A 21,584-nucleotide genomic window follows, 5' to 3' on the forward strand; every position below is an offset into this window, starting at 1 on the left:
TAGTAGAGATAGGGTTTCACCTTGTTGGCCAGGCTGGTCTCAAACTCCTGGCCTCAAGTTATCTGCCTGTCTCAGCCTCCCAAAGTGTTGGCATTACAGGCATGCGTCACCCCACCCAGCTGAAAAATCTTAACATTTATTTATTGGTTGAAAAATTCTTCCTACATATTACTACTCCATTAAATCTTTTCAAATGCTCCATAAACCATGGCCAACTGTTTGACAGGAAGTAAGAAGAATAGATATGTTGAGAATTATGACTGCTATTCACCTGTTTCAAATGCTGCAACTCCTCTTCTAGCTCTTTAACTTTTTTGTTTAGCTTTGCAATCATATTTTCATTTTCCTTGTCTTTAGCTCTTAATTTCTTGATGATGTTAGAATTATGCAGCTGCTGTTTTGAAAGTTTTTCCCCTGGTGATGGTAGAAAAGTATAAACTCAGAAGATAACTATTCCCTAAAAATCTCAATAGAATGTTTTATCTAACCAGTAACATAAAATAATAGCATTTTTTAAAAATCACAATTTTGTAACCCACAATATCATAACTAATTTGGACAAGAATCATCAGTGAATGTTTAAAATTATTGGGTAAAAGGATGTTGGGAAACTGAATACTGACACAGTCTTAAAGAATCACTTTCACATATCACCTACTAACTATAAAGAGAAAAATCTGGCAGTCAACTCCTTAACTAAACATTCAGTTTTGGCATCACCAATTGTAGTACAGCCTGACAGTATGTGCCTGCTGATGTGATGTAGTAATGTAGGTGTACAATGTCACCTAGATATTTCCTACTAGAAATATGATATAAATCTAATCATGAAGAAATAACAAATTCCTGAACATGGGACATCCTGTGGGACAACTGCCCTGGACTCCACATAATCCTCAATGATATTCTGAAGAAGAGAGACCTGTCCTAGATCGATGGAAGACTAAAAGGACCTAACAACCAAATGCAATCAGCAAACTTTGGATCTTGGGGCAGCACAAATGATCAAATATAAGAGACATTTTTAAGACAACTAAGATAAATATTAAAATACATGCTGGATTACACTTCTGAATTAATGCTGATTTCTTAGGTTTGACTATGGTGTACCTGTCAAGGAAAATGTAATTCCCCTTGGGAGATGTAGACTGAAGAATTTAGGAGCAGAATGTTATAGTATTTTTAACCTCCTTTCAAATGGGTTGACAAAAAGGTAGCGTATGTGTGTGCAGAAAGACATGGAAGAGGTGTGGTAAGATGTTAACACTTGATGAATCTAGGTGATGAAGTGATCAGGTACTCACTGCAGTGTGCTTTCAAGCTTTGAGTTTTACAGCTCTTCAGCTTTAAGTTTTAAAAATATTTCTGGGGCATGTGGAAACAATATGTAATACACCTGTGTGAAATGTAAATACTCTGTGAATACAAAATACTCCCATGTGAAATTGCTCTATTTTCTCTGTTAAAAGGTTCATTAAACAAAAGACATCAGTCCATCCTCTGACAAAATTACTAAATTACAAAATAGTAACATTTGAAATTAATATTTTAAATGACTTTTTAAAAATAAAACCATGCAGTTAGCCTTCCCTTCAGTTTCTAATATTGTAAGACAAGGTAGTTAACAACTTCAAGACACCTTGAGAAAATAATTATAACAACTCTTCCTTCATTTTTCTATTTTAGTGCTTAGAATTGTGTGGGGTTTTTGTTGTTGTTGAGACGGAGTCTCACTTTGTCACCAGGCTGGAGTGCAGTGGCGCAATCTTGGTTCACTACAACCTCTGCCTCCCGAGTTCAAGCGATTCTCCTGCATTAGCCTCTGGAGTAGCTGGGACTACAGGCAAGTGCCACCATGCCCAGCTAATTGTATTTTTAGTAGTGAGAAGGTTTCATCATATTGGCCAGGATGGTCTCAATCTCTTGACCTCATGATTGACCTGCCTCGGCCTCCCAAAGTGCTGAGATTACAGGTGTGAGTCACCATGCCCAGCCAGAACTGTGTTTTCTAATTATCTGTATTCCTGTATTTCCCTCTCACTAAACTAAGCTCCTAAAGAATAGAGGGTGTCATATTTATTGTATCAAATATAATATCTGACATACTAACTGTTCAATAAATATTAGATGAATAAATGAAAAACAAAAAGTTAGGTAAAGCTAACTTTTTCAAATGAAATGACTGCTTCCAACTGTTCTCAAACTCTACAGTTTCTATGGAAATTTACTTAAGTTCAATGATTTAGGACAAAAATATTCATCTTACCACTAACTATAATATTCACATTACAGAAATAAATGTACAACATTAGAAACAGTAAAACATATGATATACCCATATAATGGATATTATAGTTATTAATAATGATAAAAAATATTTAATGGGGCTTCACTGCCCCGCATCTAGCTAGCCCAGCGTCCGCCGCGCCTTGGCCAAGGCTTCAACAGACCACACCAAAATGCCATCTCAAATGGAACATGCCATGGAAACCATGATGTTTACATTTCACAGATTTGCTGGGGATAAAGGCTACTTAACAAAGGAGGATCTCAGAGTACTCATGGAAAAAGAGTTCCCTGGATTTTTGGAAAATCAAAAAGACCCTCTGGCCATGGACAAAATAATGAAGGATCTGGACCAGTGCAGAGACAGCAAAGTGGGCTTCCAGAGCTTCTTTTCCCTAATTGCGGGCCTCACCATTGCATGCAATGACTATTTTGTAGTACACATGAAGCAGAAGGGAAAGAAGTAGGCAGAAATGAGCAATTCCCCCGGCCCTGATAAGAGTTGTCCCAAAGGGTCACTTAAGGAATCTGCCCCACAGCTTCTCCCATATAAGGATTTCATGAGCAGATCAGGACCCTTAGCAAGTGTACAAATAAAATCTAACTCCCATTTGATGAGCAGAGAAAGAAAAGCTAAATGCCAGACAAGCTTTTGATTTTTGTATTGTTTGCATTCCCTTGCCCTCAATAAGTAAGTTCTTTTTTAGTTCTGAAAAAACAAAAACATTTAGTGGTATAGAGAGATATAAGAGAAGGAACACTGCAAATTAAATACATGATCCTATGTTTAAAAATAATTTTAAAATGCTTTAAGTCTAGAAAAAATTAATAGTTCCTTACAATATTGGATTATAATCTACTTTTCCTCTTTATTTATATACTTTCCTATAACTTCAAAACTTTCTACAAGTAGCAAGTATTACTCTTATAACTAGAAAAATTTCAACTAATGAGAAAGAAAAAGAGAAATTCACTTGACTATCTTTTCTAAAACCTCCTCTCTCCCAGGATATTACATGAAGAAATTAATTCAGTGTCCATATATAATGATTTATTTCATGAATAGATCTTTAACTTCTATAATGCTGTTAATTTTATTTTTTATTTTATTTTTTGAGACAAGGTCTCATTCTGTCACCCAAGCTGGAATGCAGTGGCATGATCTTAGCTCACCGCAACCTCTACTTCCCAGGCTCAAGCCATCCTCCTGCCTTAGCCTCCTGAGTAACTGGGATTACAGGCACACACTGCCATCACCCAGTTAATTTTTGTATTTTTAGTAGTGATGGGTTTTCACTATGTTGGTCAAGCTGGTCTCGAACTCCTGACCTCAAATGATCCACCCGCCTCGGCCTCCCAAAGTGCTGGGATAACAGTCATGAGACACCACACCCAGCCAACGATGTTAATTTTAAATCTTCTCAGAGACAAAAATGCTTAATAATTTAAAAATTAAGAATACAATGAAAAATTCACTATCAAATGCCAGAACAATACAGTATCATATAGAACCCAAACTAGGTATTCAGATATTACCTAAATCCCAGAATTATACACTTTGATTATCTTGGTTTAAATGACAGGCTCTTAAGACCTGTTGACAGTTTTTAGGACAGCACAAATTTCTGTCTATTTTACTAGGGTCTTACTTTTTTTTTTTTTTACTCCCTAAAAAGCTATAAACACGTATCTCCATCTCAATATATCTTATTCCTCATTATTCCACAAACTGTCACCTACTATTTCTATAGTTTAAGTCCAAACCATCCTTGCTTTCAGTATTTTTAATTAGGAAGCATCAGCTAGTTATATAGCAAATACTTTTCCTGTTCTTACAATATTTTCTATAGTCAACTAAATACGTACCTTCTTCCATTAACCCTCGGATCTGCTCATCTTTCTCTTTCAAAAGGTCTGCAGTTTCACTACTATTTAATCTAGTGGCAAGTTCTTCTTTTATGTTTTTGATTTCCTAATAAAAAAGAAATCTGTGAATACCATAAAGAATTACTTTCACTCTAAGAATAGTTCTCATTTTTTTCCCCCATCCAAAGAAGCTATCCATAATCACATTCTCAATAAGAATCTGGAAGTTTTGTTCAATTAATCTACTACCTTGGTTAACTAAGACTGAGAAAACAGCTTTGAAAATGATATACAAAACCTAAATCAGATATACAAGCAAGTTTTAATATGAAAACGTAAATGACCATAAATTAACTTTCCTTTTTTTTTTTTTTTGAGACAGGGTCTTACTCTGTTACCTGGGCTGGAGTAGACTGGTACAACCATGACTCACTGCAGCCTCAACCTCCTGGGCTCAGGTCACCACAGGCACATGGCACCATGGTTAGCTAATATTTGTATTTTTTGTAGAGATGAGGTCTCACCATGTTGCCTAGACTTGTCTTGAACTCCTGGGCTCAAGCAATCTGCCCTCCTCAGCCTCCTGAGTAGCTGACTACAGGTACACACCAGCATAACCAGCTAACTTTCTGCATTTTTTAGTAGAGATGGGTTCTCACCATGTTACCCAGGCTACTCTCTACCTCCTGGGTTCAAGTGACCCATCCAATTCATCCTCCCAATGTGCTGCAATTACAGGCATGAACTATCACACCTAGCCAAAACTCTATGATTTAAATGTTAATATACGATATCCTTTTTACCTTGCTTCTCTTTGTTCCCACTATCAAAACATGATGAATGTACTCCTGAAAAATCTGTCTTATAGAGTTTAATTAATATTATTTAAATTTCAATTACCTTTTTAGCAGCATCTCTCTCTTTACAGGCTAGCTGAACTTTCTTTTCTGCTTCTGCAATTCTTTGAGTAAACTCATCTTTTAAGGAAGAAATGCTACTGCTTTCTTCTTTCACTCTGAACATTTCACTAAATTTAAAACAATATTTGAGAATGAGGATGGTGTTTATATATCACAAAGGTACACTTGAGTTCAGTTCTCAAAAGGAAGATAACTTTTCTCTGACATATACCTTAATAAAATAGAATAGTATTGGGCCTATTAACTTTTAAGAAAAAAATAAGGACATTTCCCTTGTTAAGTTTGTTTTTAAATACTTCAAAGAAAACCTGTTAGAAAGTGAAAATGTCACCAATATCTGACATGCAAAAATAACAGAAAGTAAATACAATGTTTCAGTTCTGAATCTTTCTGTGTCACATTTTCCCAACCAGCTCCTGATAGCAAACCAATACCCAGTATTTTCTTAAACTACAATAACACAGTTTTCTTTAAATACATGTTTTAAATCTGTAATACTAAAAGACTAAAAATGAAAGGAAAGAGCTTTGCAGTTTTTGCAAAATAACGCTCTTCAATGCCAAAGGTAATATGGTAAAGACAAAGCAGAAAAGTAATCTTTACGTTTATAACTGAAATGCTATACAACTTTCAATAATGATAAAATTACAAAACATTTTAATTTCAAAAACATTCTTAAATATGTATGAAGTATACAGTTCTCCAGAAAATGTGTAACATTATTCACATTTGTAGAATACTTACTCTTTCAGGTTATCATAAGCTTCTTCTAGAAGTGCTTTTTCCTTACTAAGAGATAGTAACTGAGCCTCCCTTTTTTCCAGTTTTTCATTCAGCAATTCAACTGTCTGGATAAGGAGAAAACCAAAAAAGTCAGGACACTTAGCTTTATAAAAGACCATTTCTACATGCAGGTATATAACTATAATAAAGAAAACAGCTTTATCTCATAAAAACTATTAAGAGCAATATTAGGAACACAGAGGATGCAGAACGAGCAGTACTCTTAGGCAGGGGATAGGAGAGTAAAAGTAAGTACAACCAAAGAGCTAGTGGGAGTGCAAGCTGAGAAACCACTTGGGAAAACAATATCTACTTGGAGACCTATATACTCTTTGATATAGAAAATTTCACTTTTAGGTATACTTTAGAGGCGAAAATTCTTGCATAAATGCACTAGGTGACAGGGATAAGAATACTTATTGCAGCTTCCTGGTAACAGCAAAAATCTGGAATAGTCTGCGTATACACCAAAAGGAGAAGGGAGATGGATGCAATCAGAAGAGGTCAAAGAGAGGATTTAAAGACCATATCTTAGCTAGGTAGTGGATATACAAGTGTCTGCTTTCTTTATGATTCTTCACCTGAAACATGTACCCTTTTCTTAGTATGATATATTGCATTTAAAAAACAGAAGTCCGTGTGCAGTGGTTCATGCCTGTAATCCCAGCACTTTGAGGCTGAGGTGGGTGGATAACCTGAGGTCAGGAGTTTGAGACCAGCCTGGCCAACATGGCAAAACTCTGCCTTTACTAAAAATAAAAAAATTAGCCAGGCATAGTGGTGGGCACCTATAATCACAGCTACTCAGGAGGTTGAGGCTGGAGAATCGCTTCAACCGAGGAGGTGGAGGTTGCAGTGAGCCAAGCTCGTGCCATTGCACTACAGCCTAGGTGACAAGAGTCAAACTCTATCTAAAAATAAAATATAATCAAATAAATAAATAAAGTAGAGGCCAGGCATGGTGGCTTACACCTGTAATTCCAGCACTTTGGGAGGCCAAGGAGGGCAGATCACTTGAGGTCAGGAGTTTGAGTCCAGCCTGACCAACATGGTAAAACTCATCTCTCTCTACGGAGAATACAAAAATTAGCTGCTCATGGTGGCATGTGCCTGTGGTCCCAACTACTTGGGAGGCTGAGGCAGAAGAATTACTTGAACTTGGGAGGAAGAGGTTGCAGTGGGCAGTACTCCAGCCTGGGAAACAGGGCAAGACTCTGTCTCAAAAAATAAATAAAATAAAAGTAGGGCTGGGCACAGGTTCATGCTTATAATCCCAGCACTTTGGGAAGCCAAGATGGGAGGACTGTTTGAGCCCAGGAGTTCAAGACCAGCACAGCAACATAGTGAGACCTCATCTCTACTAAAAATTAAAAAAAATAAAAATAAAAAATAGCCAGGCATGGTACAAGCCTGTGGTCTCAGCTACTAGAGAGGATAAGGGGGAAGGACTGCTTTAGGCCCAGAGGTTGAGGCTGCTGTGAGCCATGATCACACCACTGCATGGGCAACAGCCTGGGCAACAGAGACCCTGTAAGCCATGATCGCACCACAGCACGCTAGCCTAGGAAAGAGAGAGAGATCCTGTCTCCTTCATACATACATATATCCATACTAAAAGTAATTTTAGAAAAACCGTAAGAATTTTTAAATCTCCATAATGTATCAGTATAAAACTAAATAAAAAGTAATGCTTAGAATGTCTCGTTCCTTAGTTCCCCCTCAAGCGATGATACAGTATAAAAAGGGTAGGAAGGGGTCCTTTTTGGACTCAAAAAAATGAAGTCTTACCTGAGTTTGTTTTAGATGAACTTAGAGATCACTTACCTTCTTAAATACACTGAAATTCAAAAACATCTGATAGTAATTAGTGCTGGTTTCTAAAAAATTCAAACTCCTATTACATATCTTATAGTATATAGCTATTACTAATTGAACTATTATTGTGCAGCATTTTTTTGTGAATATTTAACCTAAGTAACAGAATCTGGCACTTTTTAATACAATTAAGTAATTCAACACATGGCACTTACAGGACATTTCTTCAAGACATCCTGTATCTCAGAAGTCTATTAAAGATGCCAGATCCAACTCAATTTCTCTATCTAAAAATCACAGGAAAAACCAAAACTATGACTTAATGTTAGTTAAATTACATCACTTTCCTTTCGTATGTATTAAGTAGAAGCAATTTGTCACTCCTAAGCAAGGCTTTTGTTCCTTAGACATTTCTCTTTCTCATTCATGTGAAATCTAGCTATCAATAGGAGATCTCAAAAATAACATAAACAGAAAGCAAACTGAAGCAATACAAGGATATATACTCCTTATATATGAATGAAAATACTAATAACAGAAAAGCACCAATAATTAAACTCTTAAATTATCGTCCAGGCGTGGTGGCTCAAGCCTGTAATCCCAGCACTTTGGGAGGCCGAGGCAGGTGGATCGAGAGGTCAAGAGATCGAAACCATCCTGGTCAACATGGTGAAACCCCGTCTCTACTAAAAATACAAAAAATTAGCTGGGCATGGTGGCGCATGCCTGTAATCCCAGCTACTGAGGAGACTGAGGCAGGAGAATTGCCTGAACCCAGGAGGCGGAGCTGAGATCGCGCCATTGCACTCCAGCCTGGGTAACAAGAGCGAAACTCCGTCTCAAAAAAAAAAAAAAAGAAAAGAAAAAAAGAAAAAAAATTATCATTTAAAATTTGCTACAAATAATGCAAACATGCAAAAAAAATTCTGATACGAGAAAAACTGTAACATTTAGTTTTTCTGGTACATCTATCTGCAAAAAGATGAAGATACATTTAATATTAGAAAACAATCCTAAAAAAAAAAAAAGAAAGAAAACAATCCTTTCCAAGTTGACATATTAATGCGCATAACAGAATTTTAAAGTGGTAAGGACTCAACAATAAAGATGTAAGATGAAATTTTTATGCTTAACTATATTGAAGTATCAACCTATTCTACCATAATTACCTTGGAGAAATTTCAAATTATATTAATAATTGTTCAACTTCAAGGTCTTTAATGCTATATTGAATAGCAAAATGCCTATCTTTCAAAATCTATACAAATTATTATGCATAAATGAAAATATGTTTCAAAACAAATGATTTATCTCCAAAAAGCACATCTAGAAATCCCTTCCACTTTCTAGAGTTACCTTGCAAATATCTTCCTTCTCAGAAAGTGCTTCTGGCTGACTTTCAGCAGATTCACACTGCTCAGTCCCCTTATCTAACACAGTCTGTCCTTCATTTACTGGTGTAGAAGAAACCAAGATATCAGGCTGTTCACAGTTAACAGGAGTTGCACTTCGTCCACTTTCTTCCATTTCTGCCTCCTCAGTGTGTATAACTAATGTTTCATTTACTTCTTCAGATTTTCCTTCAGCAGATTCAGCTGTTTTAGACTTTGGAGTTGAAGAATTAACTATCATAGGCACTAAAGCATATCCCTTGCCTGACAATTCATCATCTGAATTGATTTCACTTACACTCCGGCTATCTAATGACTGTACACTAAATGAGTCTATTCTTTCAAAAGCATCAGATGAACAGCAACTCTCAGTGAGTTTTTGGAAATCATCTAAACGATTATATTCAGGACAAGCAGATGTAGAGAGAAGCTGAAAGGATGTCTGCATCAGGTGAAGACTGGATTTTGAATCTGTAGTCTCTTGTCTTGAGCTCGCTGAGCTCTCACTTATTACACTTTCATGATCTAAAACTTCAATATCACTGGTGGTAGAAGTACCTGATGAAAAGGTACTAACAGGAGGAGAAGGTGTATTGCTCTGCCTATCTTCTTGTTTTTGTTCCTTAGGTTCCAAAGCCATGTCCTTTGTTTCTGCTGTGAGAGACTGTGTAGATATATTAGATATACTTTCCGTAGTTGTTTTCACATCAATTACACTTTCAGATACTTTCAAATGTACAGTTGGCACCTTCACATCCAATTCTTTATTAACAGTTTCTTCATGCTTGCCTTCAGTTTTAGGTGATGAAGTACCTGCTGCCAAAGTTTCTCCTGAAACACACAAAGAAGAGTCTGTTACTTGGGATTCAGTTGTTTCAGGAGTTCTTGACTGTCCAATGTGCAAGGATTCATGTAAGCTGCTTTTCACTTCTTCTTCTGGTCGTTGTGATTTTGCTGGAGGTTTTGATACCACTGGACTCTTCTGAATGGTCTGGACATCAGTTGGCGAGAGAAAGGCACTGAAGAAATTTTCAGATTCATCGACCACAGTCCTCCGAACTGGCTTTGTGATTGCTTTAGGAGAGGCTATTGGTGGACTCTGAGGTTCTGTGTTTGATTTCGATCCCCAGGTTGAAGTATCCCATCCTCCACTGACAGGGGGACTTATTCCTTTGACAAAAAATAAATATTGAAAAAGAAGACACGCACATATATATATTATATTAATATTTCAATCATCATTATAAATCAGTATAAATATAAATTTAGAAAAAAATACCCTATGAAATACAATCTGTAATTTGCCCCTATGAAACTCCTTGCTTATTACATCATTAACTAGTTTCCAAGTTAATACTAAGACTTAAAGAAGAAAATTGGTGTGGATTTGCTTGAGAAAAAGGAGGAGGACAGACAAAAGATTGGACCTGGCCTGGACTATTAGATACAAGTATGTTATTCTTCCCTACAACAAATTAAGGAAGTAACAGTCTATGTTTTATAACCCACAGTAAGCCAAAGATACCTATAATTCATGTCATAATAACAGGCTTTACTTATCAATATGAAATAAACTAATATAAAACTGATTGAATAGGCAGGGCAGTCACAAAAAAATGAACCAACCTATTCAGTCAGTTTCACGTTAAGTTTTTACTTGTAATATCAGTAATAAAATAGTTATGAGCTAGACAGAGGGCAACACTCAAAAAATGAACTCAGTGGGCATGGAGATTCACAACTATAATCCCAACACTAGAAGGATCATTTGAGCCCAGGAGTTCGAGACAAGCCTGGGCAAGGTAATGAGACCCATCTCTACAAAAAAAAAAAAAGAAAAAAAAAGAAAAAAAAAATTAAAAATTAGCTGGGCCTGTTAGCGCACTTATGTGGTCCCAGCTACTCAGGAGGCTGAGGTGGGAGGATCACCTAAGCCCAGGAGATGAAAGCTACATTGAGCCATAATCGAACGTGTCTCAAAAACAAAACAAAACAAAAGCCTCAAACCAAGATACTGCTGACAAATGCTCTTTCCCAAAGATCAAATTAAACTGATGGGAATGGTATGTTCTAGAGAATAAATTCATTTTCATCCACTTAATCACAGCCTAATTCTCTAAATCCCACTTCCAAGACTCTAAGAGGAAATTTTGTTCCCAAATTCTAAATTATGTCAGAAATAAACATCCATCCCTACATCTAAAACTTGTATTCTATCTCATCTAATGTTTAGTAATTCTAATTAACTGGGCACACAGGAAAAAACAAAATTACTACAGCAAGGTTATACAGCATCTCGTAAAAAGTAAACAGGACCATGACAAACACACGGACCAAAAGGTCTTAAAATGAGGTACCTCAAATTTAAGTCCTGACTTTTCACTGATGTAAAATTAAGAACAGACACCAGGAAGTAGTCAAGCATCTCTCTTATCCTTTTTCACACAAAGGCTGACATCCTCTACACCTGCAAATCTTCACCTCACACGTCAAAATGCTAAAATGTTCCTTAGACTTAAGAGTCAAAAGCAACTGAATGAAAATCCCTGAAAGATTAAGCTCAATGAAAACTGCAAAGAGAGACTTGGCTATTCAGAAATAAAATATGATACTATCCAAAAATCTTGGGTCACAGACTCGCCGGGTAATACCTCCGGCACATTCTAACCCGCATCCACTGTGTGACCTAGAGCAAGTTACCTGGCCATTCCGGGCCTCATTTTCCTCTATATAAAACACAGATATAAACCAAGCTCACTCTGGGAGACGTTCCGAAGATGGCACGGCCATTAAAAAGCACATGACAGGCTGGGGGCGGTGGCTCACGCCTGTAATACCGGCACTTTGGGAGGCCGACGCCGGCGGACCACCTGAAGTCAGGAGTTTGAGACCAGCCTGGCCAACGTGGGGAAACCTCGTCTCTAGTAAAAATACAAAATGAGCCGGGCATGGTGGTGTGAGCCTGTAATCCCTGCTACCCGGGAGGCTGAGGCAGGAGAATCGCTGGACCGTGGGAGGCGGAGGAGGCGGTGAGCCGAGATCGCGCCACTGCACTCCAGCCTGGGAAGACACAGTGAGATTCCGTCTCCACAAGAACAATATAAAAACGCACATGACGCGCCACCAAGCGTGAAATGTTCACTAAACGTTAGCAATTGTTCTTCCGTTCCCTGATGTTTCCGTACTTCAGACCCTGGACCCCAGCAGTGCCTGAGACGCGAAGCAAGTCGAGGTTCAGGTTCAGGGAGGCTGTGCTTGGAAGCTGCGTCGGGGGAGGCTTGCGGACACCCAGCCGAGTCCCCTGTCATCGAACTCCGCAAGCCTCGCACCCAGGACCAACGACAAGGAGGAACCTGGGCCAGGCGTTCCCTCAAGAAGCCGGCAAAGATCGACTTGAAGGCTTAAGCGGCATCAGGGAGGGCGCCGGGGAGAAATTACCTCCTGAGAACTCCCTCAGCAAGGAAGGACCTCTCTCTAGACCACTCCACCTGTCTACAGAGGGAGAACGGCAGCCCGCGGGAGCCGCGGACCCTGCTCCTCCCTTCTTACCCGGCTCTCCATACGGAATGGTCTCGGCCCAGACGCTCGGCTCCTCTTCCTGGATGTCCAGGACCCTGTCGATGGACTTCTGGGCCTGGGACAAGGCCTGCTTAGCGAAGCTGGAGATCTGGGAGGCGTTGAACCAGCTCATCGCCGCTGCTCAGCCGGCAGTGGCGGCGGCAGCACCAAGCGGGAAGGCCTCAGGCCGGGGGAAGGGAGCAGAGGAACGGCTTCGCTCCCCTTTTCCACTCGGCTGGTTCCGTCAGCGTGCGGCCATGACCCCGACAGCCTCCCCCGAGCCTGGGATGTTACCTTCGGCGGTTCCCGCACAGCTGAGGCGAATGGGGCCGTGTGCGCATGCGCCTGCTTCTTCCACGTACACAGCAACCAAATCTGAGAGCCTAGAGTTCCGTCGACAGACGGAAAAAGAGGAAACAAAAACGTTGACGTCACATCCGGGAGCGCCGAGTTGCCCTTAGTTACCGAGGAACGCGGAAGGGCTTCTGTTAATACTGATTCCGTACTGACAGCAAAGCTACGGTTACCAGTAGAAGTCGATTCTCCCATGAGGAATATTCCAGTTTTCATGTGTGTGCTTTCCAGAAAAATGGTTCACGTACTAAAAGCTTGCACCTTGCCAGCAGTAATTGCAAAGGGAAATTTGGGCCTCACATTTCTCTTAGCCCTTTGTCTCAAATATTTAAAAAGCTCTGCATTAACTTAGTATTATAAGGAGAAACCCTAGTTTGGGCTTGCCTAAAAGAAAGGATCACGTACGAACACTGTGCCCACCCGTGGAACACATGGTGCAGAACTCACAACCTCTCTCTCAAAATAGTGGCAAACTCATTGTTACAGTCAAAATATCCTTAATACAATGGTCTGTCGGTGTGCAGATTCCTATGTTGAAACCTGATCTCCAATGGGACAGTATTAAGGGGAGCCTTTATGAGACCATTAGCTGATGAGGATGGAGCCCTCATGAATGGGAGCCCACTTTTATAACTGCCCTTATAAAAGAGGCCCAAGGGAGTTCACAAGAAGACACCAATTGTAAGCTAGAAGAGCAGCCCTCAACAGACACCAAACCTGCCAGCTCCTTGTATCTTAGACTTCTCAGCCTCTAAAACTGCAAGAAATAAATTTCTGCTGTTTATAAGCCACTCAGTTTATGGCAATTCGTTACAGCAGTCCAAATGGACTACGACAGGTAGGAAGCACTAAGGCTATTATCCTAACAATGTGCATTGGCCATATTACTTAAAATATAACCTTTTCTGGGCCAGGCGCGGTGGCTCACGTCTGTAATCCCAGCACTTTGGGAGGCCGAGGCAGATGGATCACCTGAGGTCAGGAGTTCCAGACCAGCCTGACCAACATGAAGAAACCCCATCTCTAAAAAAAAAAAAGAAAGAAAAAAAAGAAAAGAAAATACAACCTTTTCTGTGTGGATTCCCTTCAAACATTTAGCCATAAAAACATACCTTAAATTGGTGGCCTTCCTAATCCAGTCTGCAGCTATGTTGGCCCCAATAATGTTAAAGATAAAATCCTATCAACATTTAAAAGCTAGATTTCATTCAAAAATCTGAATGAATACCCTCCCGATTATTTATCTTACATGTCTGCCCCCATATTTGAGTATTTTACCCCACTGCAAGGAGCCCTGCAAAAAAGGAATTACTTTTCTTTCCAAAAGGCAGATTGAACCCCTTAAGAAGTTATAAAATCTTACAATAATTTCATCTAATTACAATAAAAATTTGCATGTTAAAACTAACAATTTAGTCATTTACACAAGTAGTACTAAGTAACTCAAGTACTTTCAAACAGCTTAGCTAAGCAGTAAACAGAGGAGATTTGGGGCAGATTCAGGTTGAAATTATTAACTGTACAATTAGAGTTCCAAGACTTCTAATTATACAGCTTTGGCTAAATGACCTAAACCATCTAAAACTATTATTCAGCTCTCAGATGGAGACAGTCACCTTCTCACAATGCTACTTTGAGAATTTTAGCTCCCTCACTTTCAAAATTGTAGGCTACATCTGTAACTTTTCAGGTAGAGCATATAAATTTATTCCATATGGTTTTATAATGAAACTTATTCAATATGTGGCTAGAAAGATTAATGAAAACTTAATTCAATGACACATAAGTAATAAAAAAAGTTTGAACAGAAAACTGCCATCAAAGTCAAAAAGAATGAGAACATATATATGTACTCACATTAAAATACTAGCACCAGGCCAGGCATGGTGGCTCAACACCTGTAATCTTAGCAGTTTGGGAGGCCGAGGTGGGTGGATCACCTGATGTCAGGAGTTCAAGACCAGCCTGGCCGACATGATGAAACCCCGTCTCTACTAAAAATACAAAAAACTAGCCGGGTGTAGCGGCACATGCCGGTAATGCTAGTTACTCGGGAGGCTGAGACAGAACTGCTTGAATCCAGGAGGTGGAAGTTACAGTGAGCCGAGATCACACAATTGCACTCCAGCCTGGGGCAGCAAGAGTAAAAAAACTGTCTCAAAAAACAAAAAAACTAGCACCTACTTTTTTAGTATTTGTGCTTAATTTTGTTTCAAGTCACTTAAAACAAACAAAAACGGGGCAACATGTTGGCTAGGTTTTTGGCAGGCTTCCCAGGGACAAAAATGGCTATGGCTAACAATTTCTACATGTGCTACTATGTAGGGCACAAGGACAAGCTCCAGTACCAGTTTCTGGAGTTTAATTTCAGCTGGACGGAAAGCTTAGATATACCAACAGCAATTACAAAAATGATGTCACGATCAGGAAAGAGGTTATGTGCACAAGAGTGTTATGGAAGAACTGAATTACTGATGACCGTGAAATTACAAAAGAAGCTGATGCGTTGGGGCCTCCCCATGACAAGGCTGGCTGACAGGAGCTTGAAACTGTAATTGGAGATGAGCATCATATTTTAACACATCAAAAATGGGTTCTCTTACTGAAGTAAATCAGTCAAAGGATCCTGAAAGCCTTCGAGTATTTTACTGTTTGGTCCAAGACTTGAAATGTTTAGTTTTCAGTCTCATTGGATTATACTTCAAGGTTAAACCAATTTAAATTGTATGGTTTTCAAGCTGTTTGTATATTTAATTTAGAGATAGAAGGGTTTATTTGTCATTTACAGTACCAAGGATTTTATGAATGTGAAGCAAACGAAAAAAAAAATTTGAATGCAGGCCAGGCACAGTGGTTCACATCTGTAATCCCAGCACTTTGGAAGGCCAAGGTGGGAGGATCACAAGATCAGGAGTTCGAGACCAGCTTGACCAACATGGTGAAACACCATCTCTACTAAAAATACAAAAATTAGCCAGACATAGTGGCACATACCTGTAATCTCAGCTACTCAGGAGGCTAAGGCAGGAGAATCCTAGAACCAGGGGAGGCGGAGGTTGCAGTGGGCTGAGATCACACCACTGCACTACAGCCTGGGCAACAGAGCAAAACTGTCTCAAAAAAAAAAAAAAAATTGTATATAAACTGAAAATAGGAAAATACATTAGCAGGCTTAATAGTTAATCCTAACTTGAGTCCACATAGGTTGGACAGTCCCCACACACATTAAATTCTGTAAATAAAAGCTATCTTTTGTTAAAAATTTGCTCTAATAAAACATAACAAATCTTGGCGGGGGGGGGGGGGGAACATGGCCTGGCATGGTGGCTCACACCTGTAATCCCAGCACTTTGGGAGGATGAGGCAGGTGGATCACCTGAGTTCATAAGTTCAAGACCATCCTGGCCAATCTGGTGAAACCCCATCTCTACTAAAAATACGAAAATTAGACCAGGCACAGTGGCGGGCACCTGTAATCCCAGTTATTTGGGAGACTGAGGCAGGAGAATCACTTGAACCCGGGAGGCAGAGGTTGCAGTAAGCCGAGATCGTACCATTGCACTCCAGCCTGGGCAACAAGAGCAAAACTCCATCTCAAAAATAAAAAAAAAAAAAGGAAAGAAACAAAAACATTATATTATTGATACAGCAAGTTAAATTAAACCAGTAAAGTTTTACTATAGAAATCATTGTAGCAAAAGTATTATTTCAAGTGCAATGAAAATTTGATGTAATTCTGCTACACATTTAAAAATATTGCTATATTACCATGGAACTACTTATTACCCTTAATATGCTTTTAAAAATTTCAATGAAAGAAGTACACAATATATATGATTTTATTAATAAATAGTGCAAAAGCATCAGTGATAACTGTTTGAACATGAAATTTTTTAAACAGCCATGTCTTGGTGTTAATTTTGTGCATACTGGCCTCTATGGCACTACAAGTAAACAGATGAAAATATTGCCCATTTTCATGCACAAATATTCAGCTATAACACCATTTACAAATTATTATGGACAAGATAAATTCTGCAATAATTAATATTCATTTGGATGGCCACAATTAAATGAATATTAAAGGAATAGCCTATGTTCAATATACTCCAGATGATAGACTGTAATATTTAATATTATTTAAAACTTAATTCTTTATTTAAAGGGACATCTTTTGTGCATCTGGGTGCTCAAATGAAAACTAGGAATGCATTCTTTGACCATAATAACAAAATTCACATAGAAGAGGGTGTGTGCTTCCACCTCTAAAAGAAGTAATACATTTCCTCATAATCTCTCTCTCCAGGTATCATTTCCCATATTATTAATGAAAATGCTTACAAGCACCAACACCAAAATCCCGTCTTCAAGGGAAAGTTACAAAGTTAAAAAAGAGTGGTTCATTATATAAAAAAAGTCAAATTGAAGCAACACTATTGCTAAAAATGACATCAATTAAACTTCTTAGCATCCACAAAGTATATTATTTCCATGAGTTTTCTATTATGTGCAGATTTTCCTTAAGAAGTAAAATGAAGTTTGAATAGTACAGTCTGCGGTGTGGTGACATCAGCAACTGCCAGTTCTTGTCCATCAACGAGCCCCAATTCTAAAACAGAAAAAGTATAATTAATACAAGCAAAAAAACTCAACAGAAATGATAGCACACACGTACACAAACTATAGAGTATTAAGATCTAGATAAACATCAAAATCCAATCCTCTTTAATCAAAGTAACATTTGATTTCTTAGTGATTTTAAAATATTCTATTAAAAGAGCAATTTTTAAGCCAGGCGTGGTGGCTCAAGCCTGTAATCCCAGCACTTTGGGAGGCTGAGGCAGGTGGATCACGAGGTCAAGAGATCGAGATTGTCCTGGTCAACATAGTGAAACCTCGTCTCTACTAAAAATACAAAAATTAGCTGGGCATGGTGGCACGTGCCTGTAATCCCAGCTATTCAGGAGGCTGAGGCAGGAGAATTGCCTGAACCCAGGAGGCAGAGGTTGCGGTGAGCCGAGATTGCGCCATTGCACTCCAGCCCGGGAAACAAGAGCAAAACTCCGTCTCAAAAAAAAAAAGAGCAATTTTTAAATTCTATTAATATTTCTACAGTTCTATTACCTAACCATATACAAAGGCATTAAGAGGAAATCTAGAACAAGCACTGATTACTTTCACCAAAAAAAGAGAAAAGATAGAAAACAATTAGTAAATACCCTTATTTAAAAATACCTTTCAATGTTTTGGAGAGATTTGGCCTTGTTCGTTCTTCAATAGAGGTTACTGACTAGAAAACAAAATTATGTTAATGCAAGGCAAATTAAAGTGAAACAAAACTTGATATGATTTTCTGAAAAAAACTAAAAATACACATTGATAACCTGTAAGTAAAGTGTTCTATTTTTTCCCTCTAGGGTGGCTGTGATGGCTGGAGATTTCATTTGCCTAAAGATAATCATGAGAGAGAAGTATCAAACATCATTTTTATCCGAAGACTTTTTTTTTAAGGTTTCAAAATCACAAAAATGATTTTTAAAACATAACAAAAATCTACAATACTTACAGAGAAGCACTATTGGTTAGATAATCCAAAACCTCCTGTAGTTTAGCTGATGGAGAAAACTGAATATTTTGAGGAAGCTGGCTACAGGCTGGGCAGTTTTCCTACACACATAAAACACAACAAATTATAGCAGCACATGCACCAATACTAGTCTCTTTATGAACAGTAAAATAAAAATCAGGTTGTTTTATAATCATGCATATATCCTATGAAAAACTTTTTATGCTTTAAAGCCTGCTTTTCATAACGGACCGTCTCTTTTAAATTAATTTGCTATAGAGTTATTTATTTCAGGTTATAAAGCAGAAGATATATAATAAGTAGAGTTCTGGAAGTTAGAAAATGTATGGGCGACTTTTGTTCAAATCTCTAACCAGTAATATTAAAAAATATATATGCATGATCAAAAATGTGTTCTTAACACTACTAACCTTTCTCTCTGCTTCAAATGTGTATGTATACAGCCCATCTACATCATTGAAAACCAGGTAATTATTCAAGGGAATGTATGCACTGTAATAAAAAAACGTTCATCTTTATATAACTGAACCAGGTCAAAACATGGATTTACATAAACATAAAAAATAAAACTCATTACCTTGTGGCTATTTTAAAAACCTCAGTGGCACACACGGCTGATAAAGGGAAAAAGTAAAGGTGTTTTAACTCAATGGAAATTAGGAATGTTGAAAAGTCAGTTATAAATCAGAACAGATAAATTTACATTGGCTCTTCATTAAAAAATATATACTCCAATTTTTAAAAACTGAGAAAGTAACAAATTTTATATTTGTTTTGTGTGATTCAAATAATAGAGTAATATTGTTTTTCTTGTTTATCAGATTAATGAACAGCCTGCTGCAAATGGAACAAAAATGTCCCTTTATTGCAGAGAACTTAAGACATAATGTAAGACAAAAAATATACAAAGTTTAACAGCTGGTTCTTTTTTGACAGCTTAGTTGCAAAACCCACCCAAGAAGATACCAAATTTTTACAACATAAAAAGCTGCAGCAATGTCAAAAACCAAAGGAAGCAAAATAAAGTAAGTGATGGTCTTTTTTTCCTCACCTGCAATGACTGCATTTGTGGAAGCTACTGCAGGAATGATTCTTTTTACTACCCCTGAAAAAATAATAAATTAAAATATGGTCATTTCTTTTTTCTTTTTTTTCTTTTTATCAGCCATATTAGCATACATCTTTTTTTTAAGAGTTCTCTTAAATTAGAAGGCATGATTATTAAATAGCATTTTCTAAAACTTGATTTTTCAGACTTTCAAGTAAGAAAATAAATTTGAACCATGAAACAATCTTTTTTCACATTCCCATCATTTTGTAGTATATTCAGAATCCTAAGCTACAGCAGCAAAGAAAACTCTCTCAATTACTATATTAAGGTGAAACAATAACATCATAATAGTTAACAATTTAGAGTATTTATGTTCCAGGCACAATATAAAGACTAAATAAGATATTATTTGATTTTCATAACATCCTCATGTTAATTTTATTATTCTAATTTTAAAAAATAAGGAAAGGGAGACTGAGAGAAATTTAATAATTTATCCATAGCTATATACTTAGCAAGAGGTGGGGTTGGTATATGAACACAGATATTAACTGATACACCATGAAAAGTAAGTATTATTTAATTGTTCCTATAACAGTTTCAGTCATTTGATTCACAAATATTCTCAACAAAAAGAAAGATTTCCCTTTATTATCTTTTACTCTACAACCTAGGCTACACAAAATATTAAATATAGTTCTCCACTTTCAAGTCATCGTTTTTCACATCAGTATTCACATATTAGGAATAAACAAAGCCCTACCTTAAACCATTTTTTAAGTATAAAATAAAGATTCCATTTTATAACTATATTTGAATTGTTTATTTTAGAAGACAGAAACTTCATGAAAAGTGGCCATATTATCTCAGAGTATGAAGAAGCACTACAAGATGTGTTCTCAAGACTCCAAGTATAGGGAGATTTTAAAACTTTAGGAAGAAAGGCAAGTACCTAAGAAGACATGAAAGAAAGACAGTTAAGAAGGTTGGAAAGCGTTTTTAAAAAGTTGACTCTGACCATATCATTCTGTATAGTTCTGGAGAAGAGGAAATTTAAAAAGAGATAAACTGCATGCTGGTTAAACTGGAAGCTCTCCAGTGAACCACATGTAGCAAGATGTACTGAAAGCAGGAAGTGGTAGTCACGAACAGTGAAGAGTCTAAGAAGAGACATTACCCAGTAAGAACAGTGCCAAAATGATAAAGACTCCCCTCTTTCTCCAACCTCTGCCACTTGTACCCCTGCCCTTCTGCCCCCTTGAGTGGGCAGAAAGGCAACTTGCTATTATACTAAGAACAAGGGGAAAAATCACAGAATAGATACAACTACTGGCTTAGGCAACTTCACTTCCAATTCTGTTTCTGTACTCCTTGTTGAGGCCCTCATTCATCAGGCTAGAAAGTATACACCAAACCCCGGTAAAAGGTAAAGAAGGTGAGTAAGACTACATGTTACAATGAGGAGTTTAGAGTCCCTGATCAGAACACACTGAATTCATTTGTGAATTCTAACAATTAGCAAACCTATGTAATACACGTTCCAGACACTGTTCTAGATGTTGCACAAATCAGCAGTGAAAAAAGTAAAAGCTCTTACAGAGCTTTCGTTTGGATAGGGGAGACAACACAAAAGTAAATACTTGGAACATCTCAGATATTGAAGAGTTCTAAGAAGAAAATGAGGCATGTGTTAAGAGTGAGAATGATGGATCCAGTCCATTAGACAGAATGGTCAGGGAAGGCCCTCCTTGGAGAGGTGATAATTTGAGCTGAAACTTAAACCATGAGAAAGATCCAGCCATGCAATGAACGAATGAAAAAGCTGTTTGCAAACAGCAATGGCAATGGTCTTGGTCCTAGACCAAGGATGTAATACAGTGTAAGTAAGTTTGAAATATTGTTTGCATAGAAGAATGAGGCTACCATTAATTAGTTTTGAGCAATTATTTAAAAAAAAATAAAATGGTGAATGG

The 21,584-nt window shown here is 37.6% G+C and overlaps 2 protein-coding genes and 2 pseudogenes across 7 annotated transcripts in view; 2 read left to right on the top strand and 2 right to left on the bottom strand.

Annotated features, from left to right (window-relative positions):
- TMF1 (TATA element modulatory factor 1) overlaps positions 1 to 16,253 on the bottom strand; it is a 36,559-nt gene extending 20,306 nt beyond the window's left edge. The window contains exons 1-7 of one of the 2 annotated variants that reach the window (XM_003939466.3): positions 15,968 to 16,253; positions 12,611 to 13,002; positions 9,027 to 10,231; positions 5,817 to 5,920; positions 5,053 to 5,179; positions 4,153 to 4,258; positions 272 to 414 (exon numbers count right to left, since the gene is read on the bottom strand). In XM_003939466.3, the coding sequence (XP_003939515.1) occupies positions 272 to 414; positions 4,153 to 4,258; positions 5,053 to 5,179; positions 5,817 to 5,920; positions 9,027 to 10,231; positions 12,611 to 12,752 (1,827 nt within the window). In that variant the 5' untranslated portion in view covers positions 12,753 to 13,002; positions 15,968 to 16,253. Of the gene's footprint in view, positions 1 to 271; positions 415 to 4,152; positions 4,259 to 5,052; positions 5,180 to 5,816; positions 5,921 to 9,026; positions 10,232 to 12,610; positions 13,514 to 15,967 lie in introns of those variants that run through there. The other variant, XM_074404530.1, reaches the window with a different exon arrangement.
- Positions 2,393 to 2,923, top strand: LOC120367159 (protein S100-A10 pseudogene; annotated as a pseudogene).
- On the top strand, positions 15,259 to 15,694 carry LOC101047949 (protein mago nashi homolog 2 pseudogene; annotated as a pseudogene).
- A 1,073-nt stretch (positions 16,254 to 17,326) lies between the features above and the next one.
- The window catches only part of UBA3 (ubiquitin like modifier activating enzyme 3), a 29,679-nt gene continuing 25,421 nt past the window's right edge, over positions 17,327 to 21,584 (bottom strand). For all 5 annotated transcript variants that reach the window (XM_074404533.1, XM_010350123.3, XM_003939468.4 and 2 more), the window contains 7 exons: positions 19,612 to 19,665; positions 19,138 to 19,174; positions 18,971 to 19,052; positions 18,540 to 18,640; positions 18,358 to 18,421; positions 18,209 to 18,263; positions 17,327 to 17,582 (listed from right to left, as the gene is read on the bottom strand). In XM_074404533.1, the coding sequence (XP_074260634.1) occupies positions 17,494 to 17,582; positions 18,209 to 18,263; positions 18,358 to 18,421; positions 18,540 to 18,640; positions 18,971 to 19,052; positions 19,138 to 19,174; positions 19,612 to 19,665 (482 nt within the window). In that variant the 3' untranslated portion in view covers positions 17,327 to 17,493. The remainder of the gene's footprint in view (positions 17,583 to 18,208; positions 18,264 to 18,357; positions 18,422 to 18,539; positions 18,641 to 18,970; positions 19,053 to 19,137; positions 19,175 to 19,611; positions 19,666 to 21,584) is intronic.

This window comes from Saimiri boliviensis, chromosome 8 (genome assembly GCF_048565385.1).
Source record: "Saimiri boliviensis isolate mSaiBol1 chromosome 8, mSaiBol1.pri, whole genome shotgun sequence".
Taxonomy (NCBI): Eukaryota; Metazoa; Chordata; class Mammalia; order Primates; family Cebidae; genus Saimiri; species Saimiri boliviensis.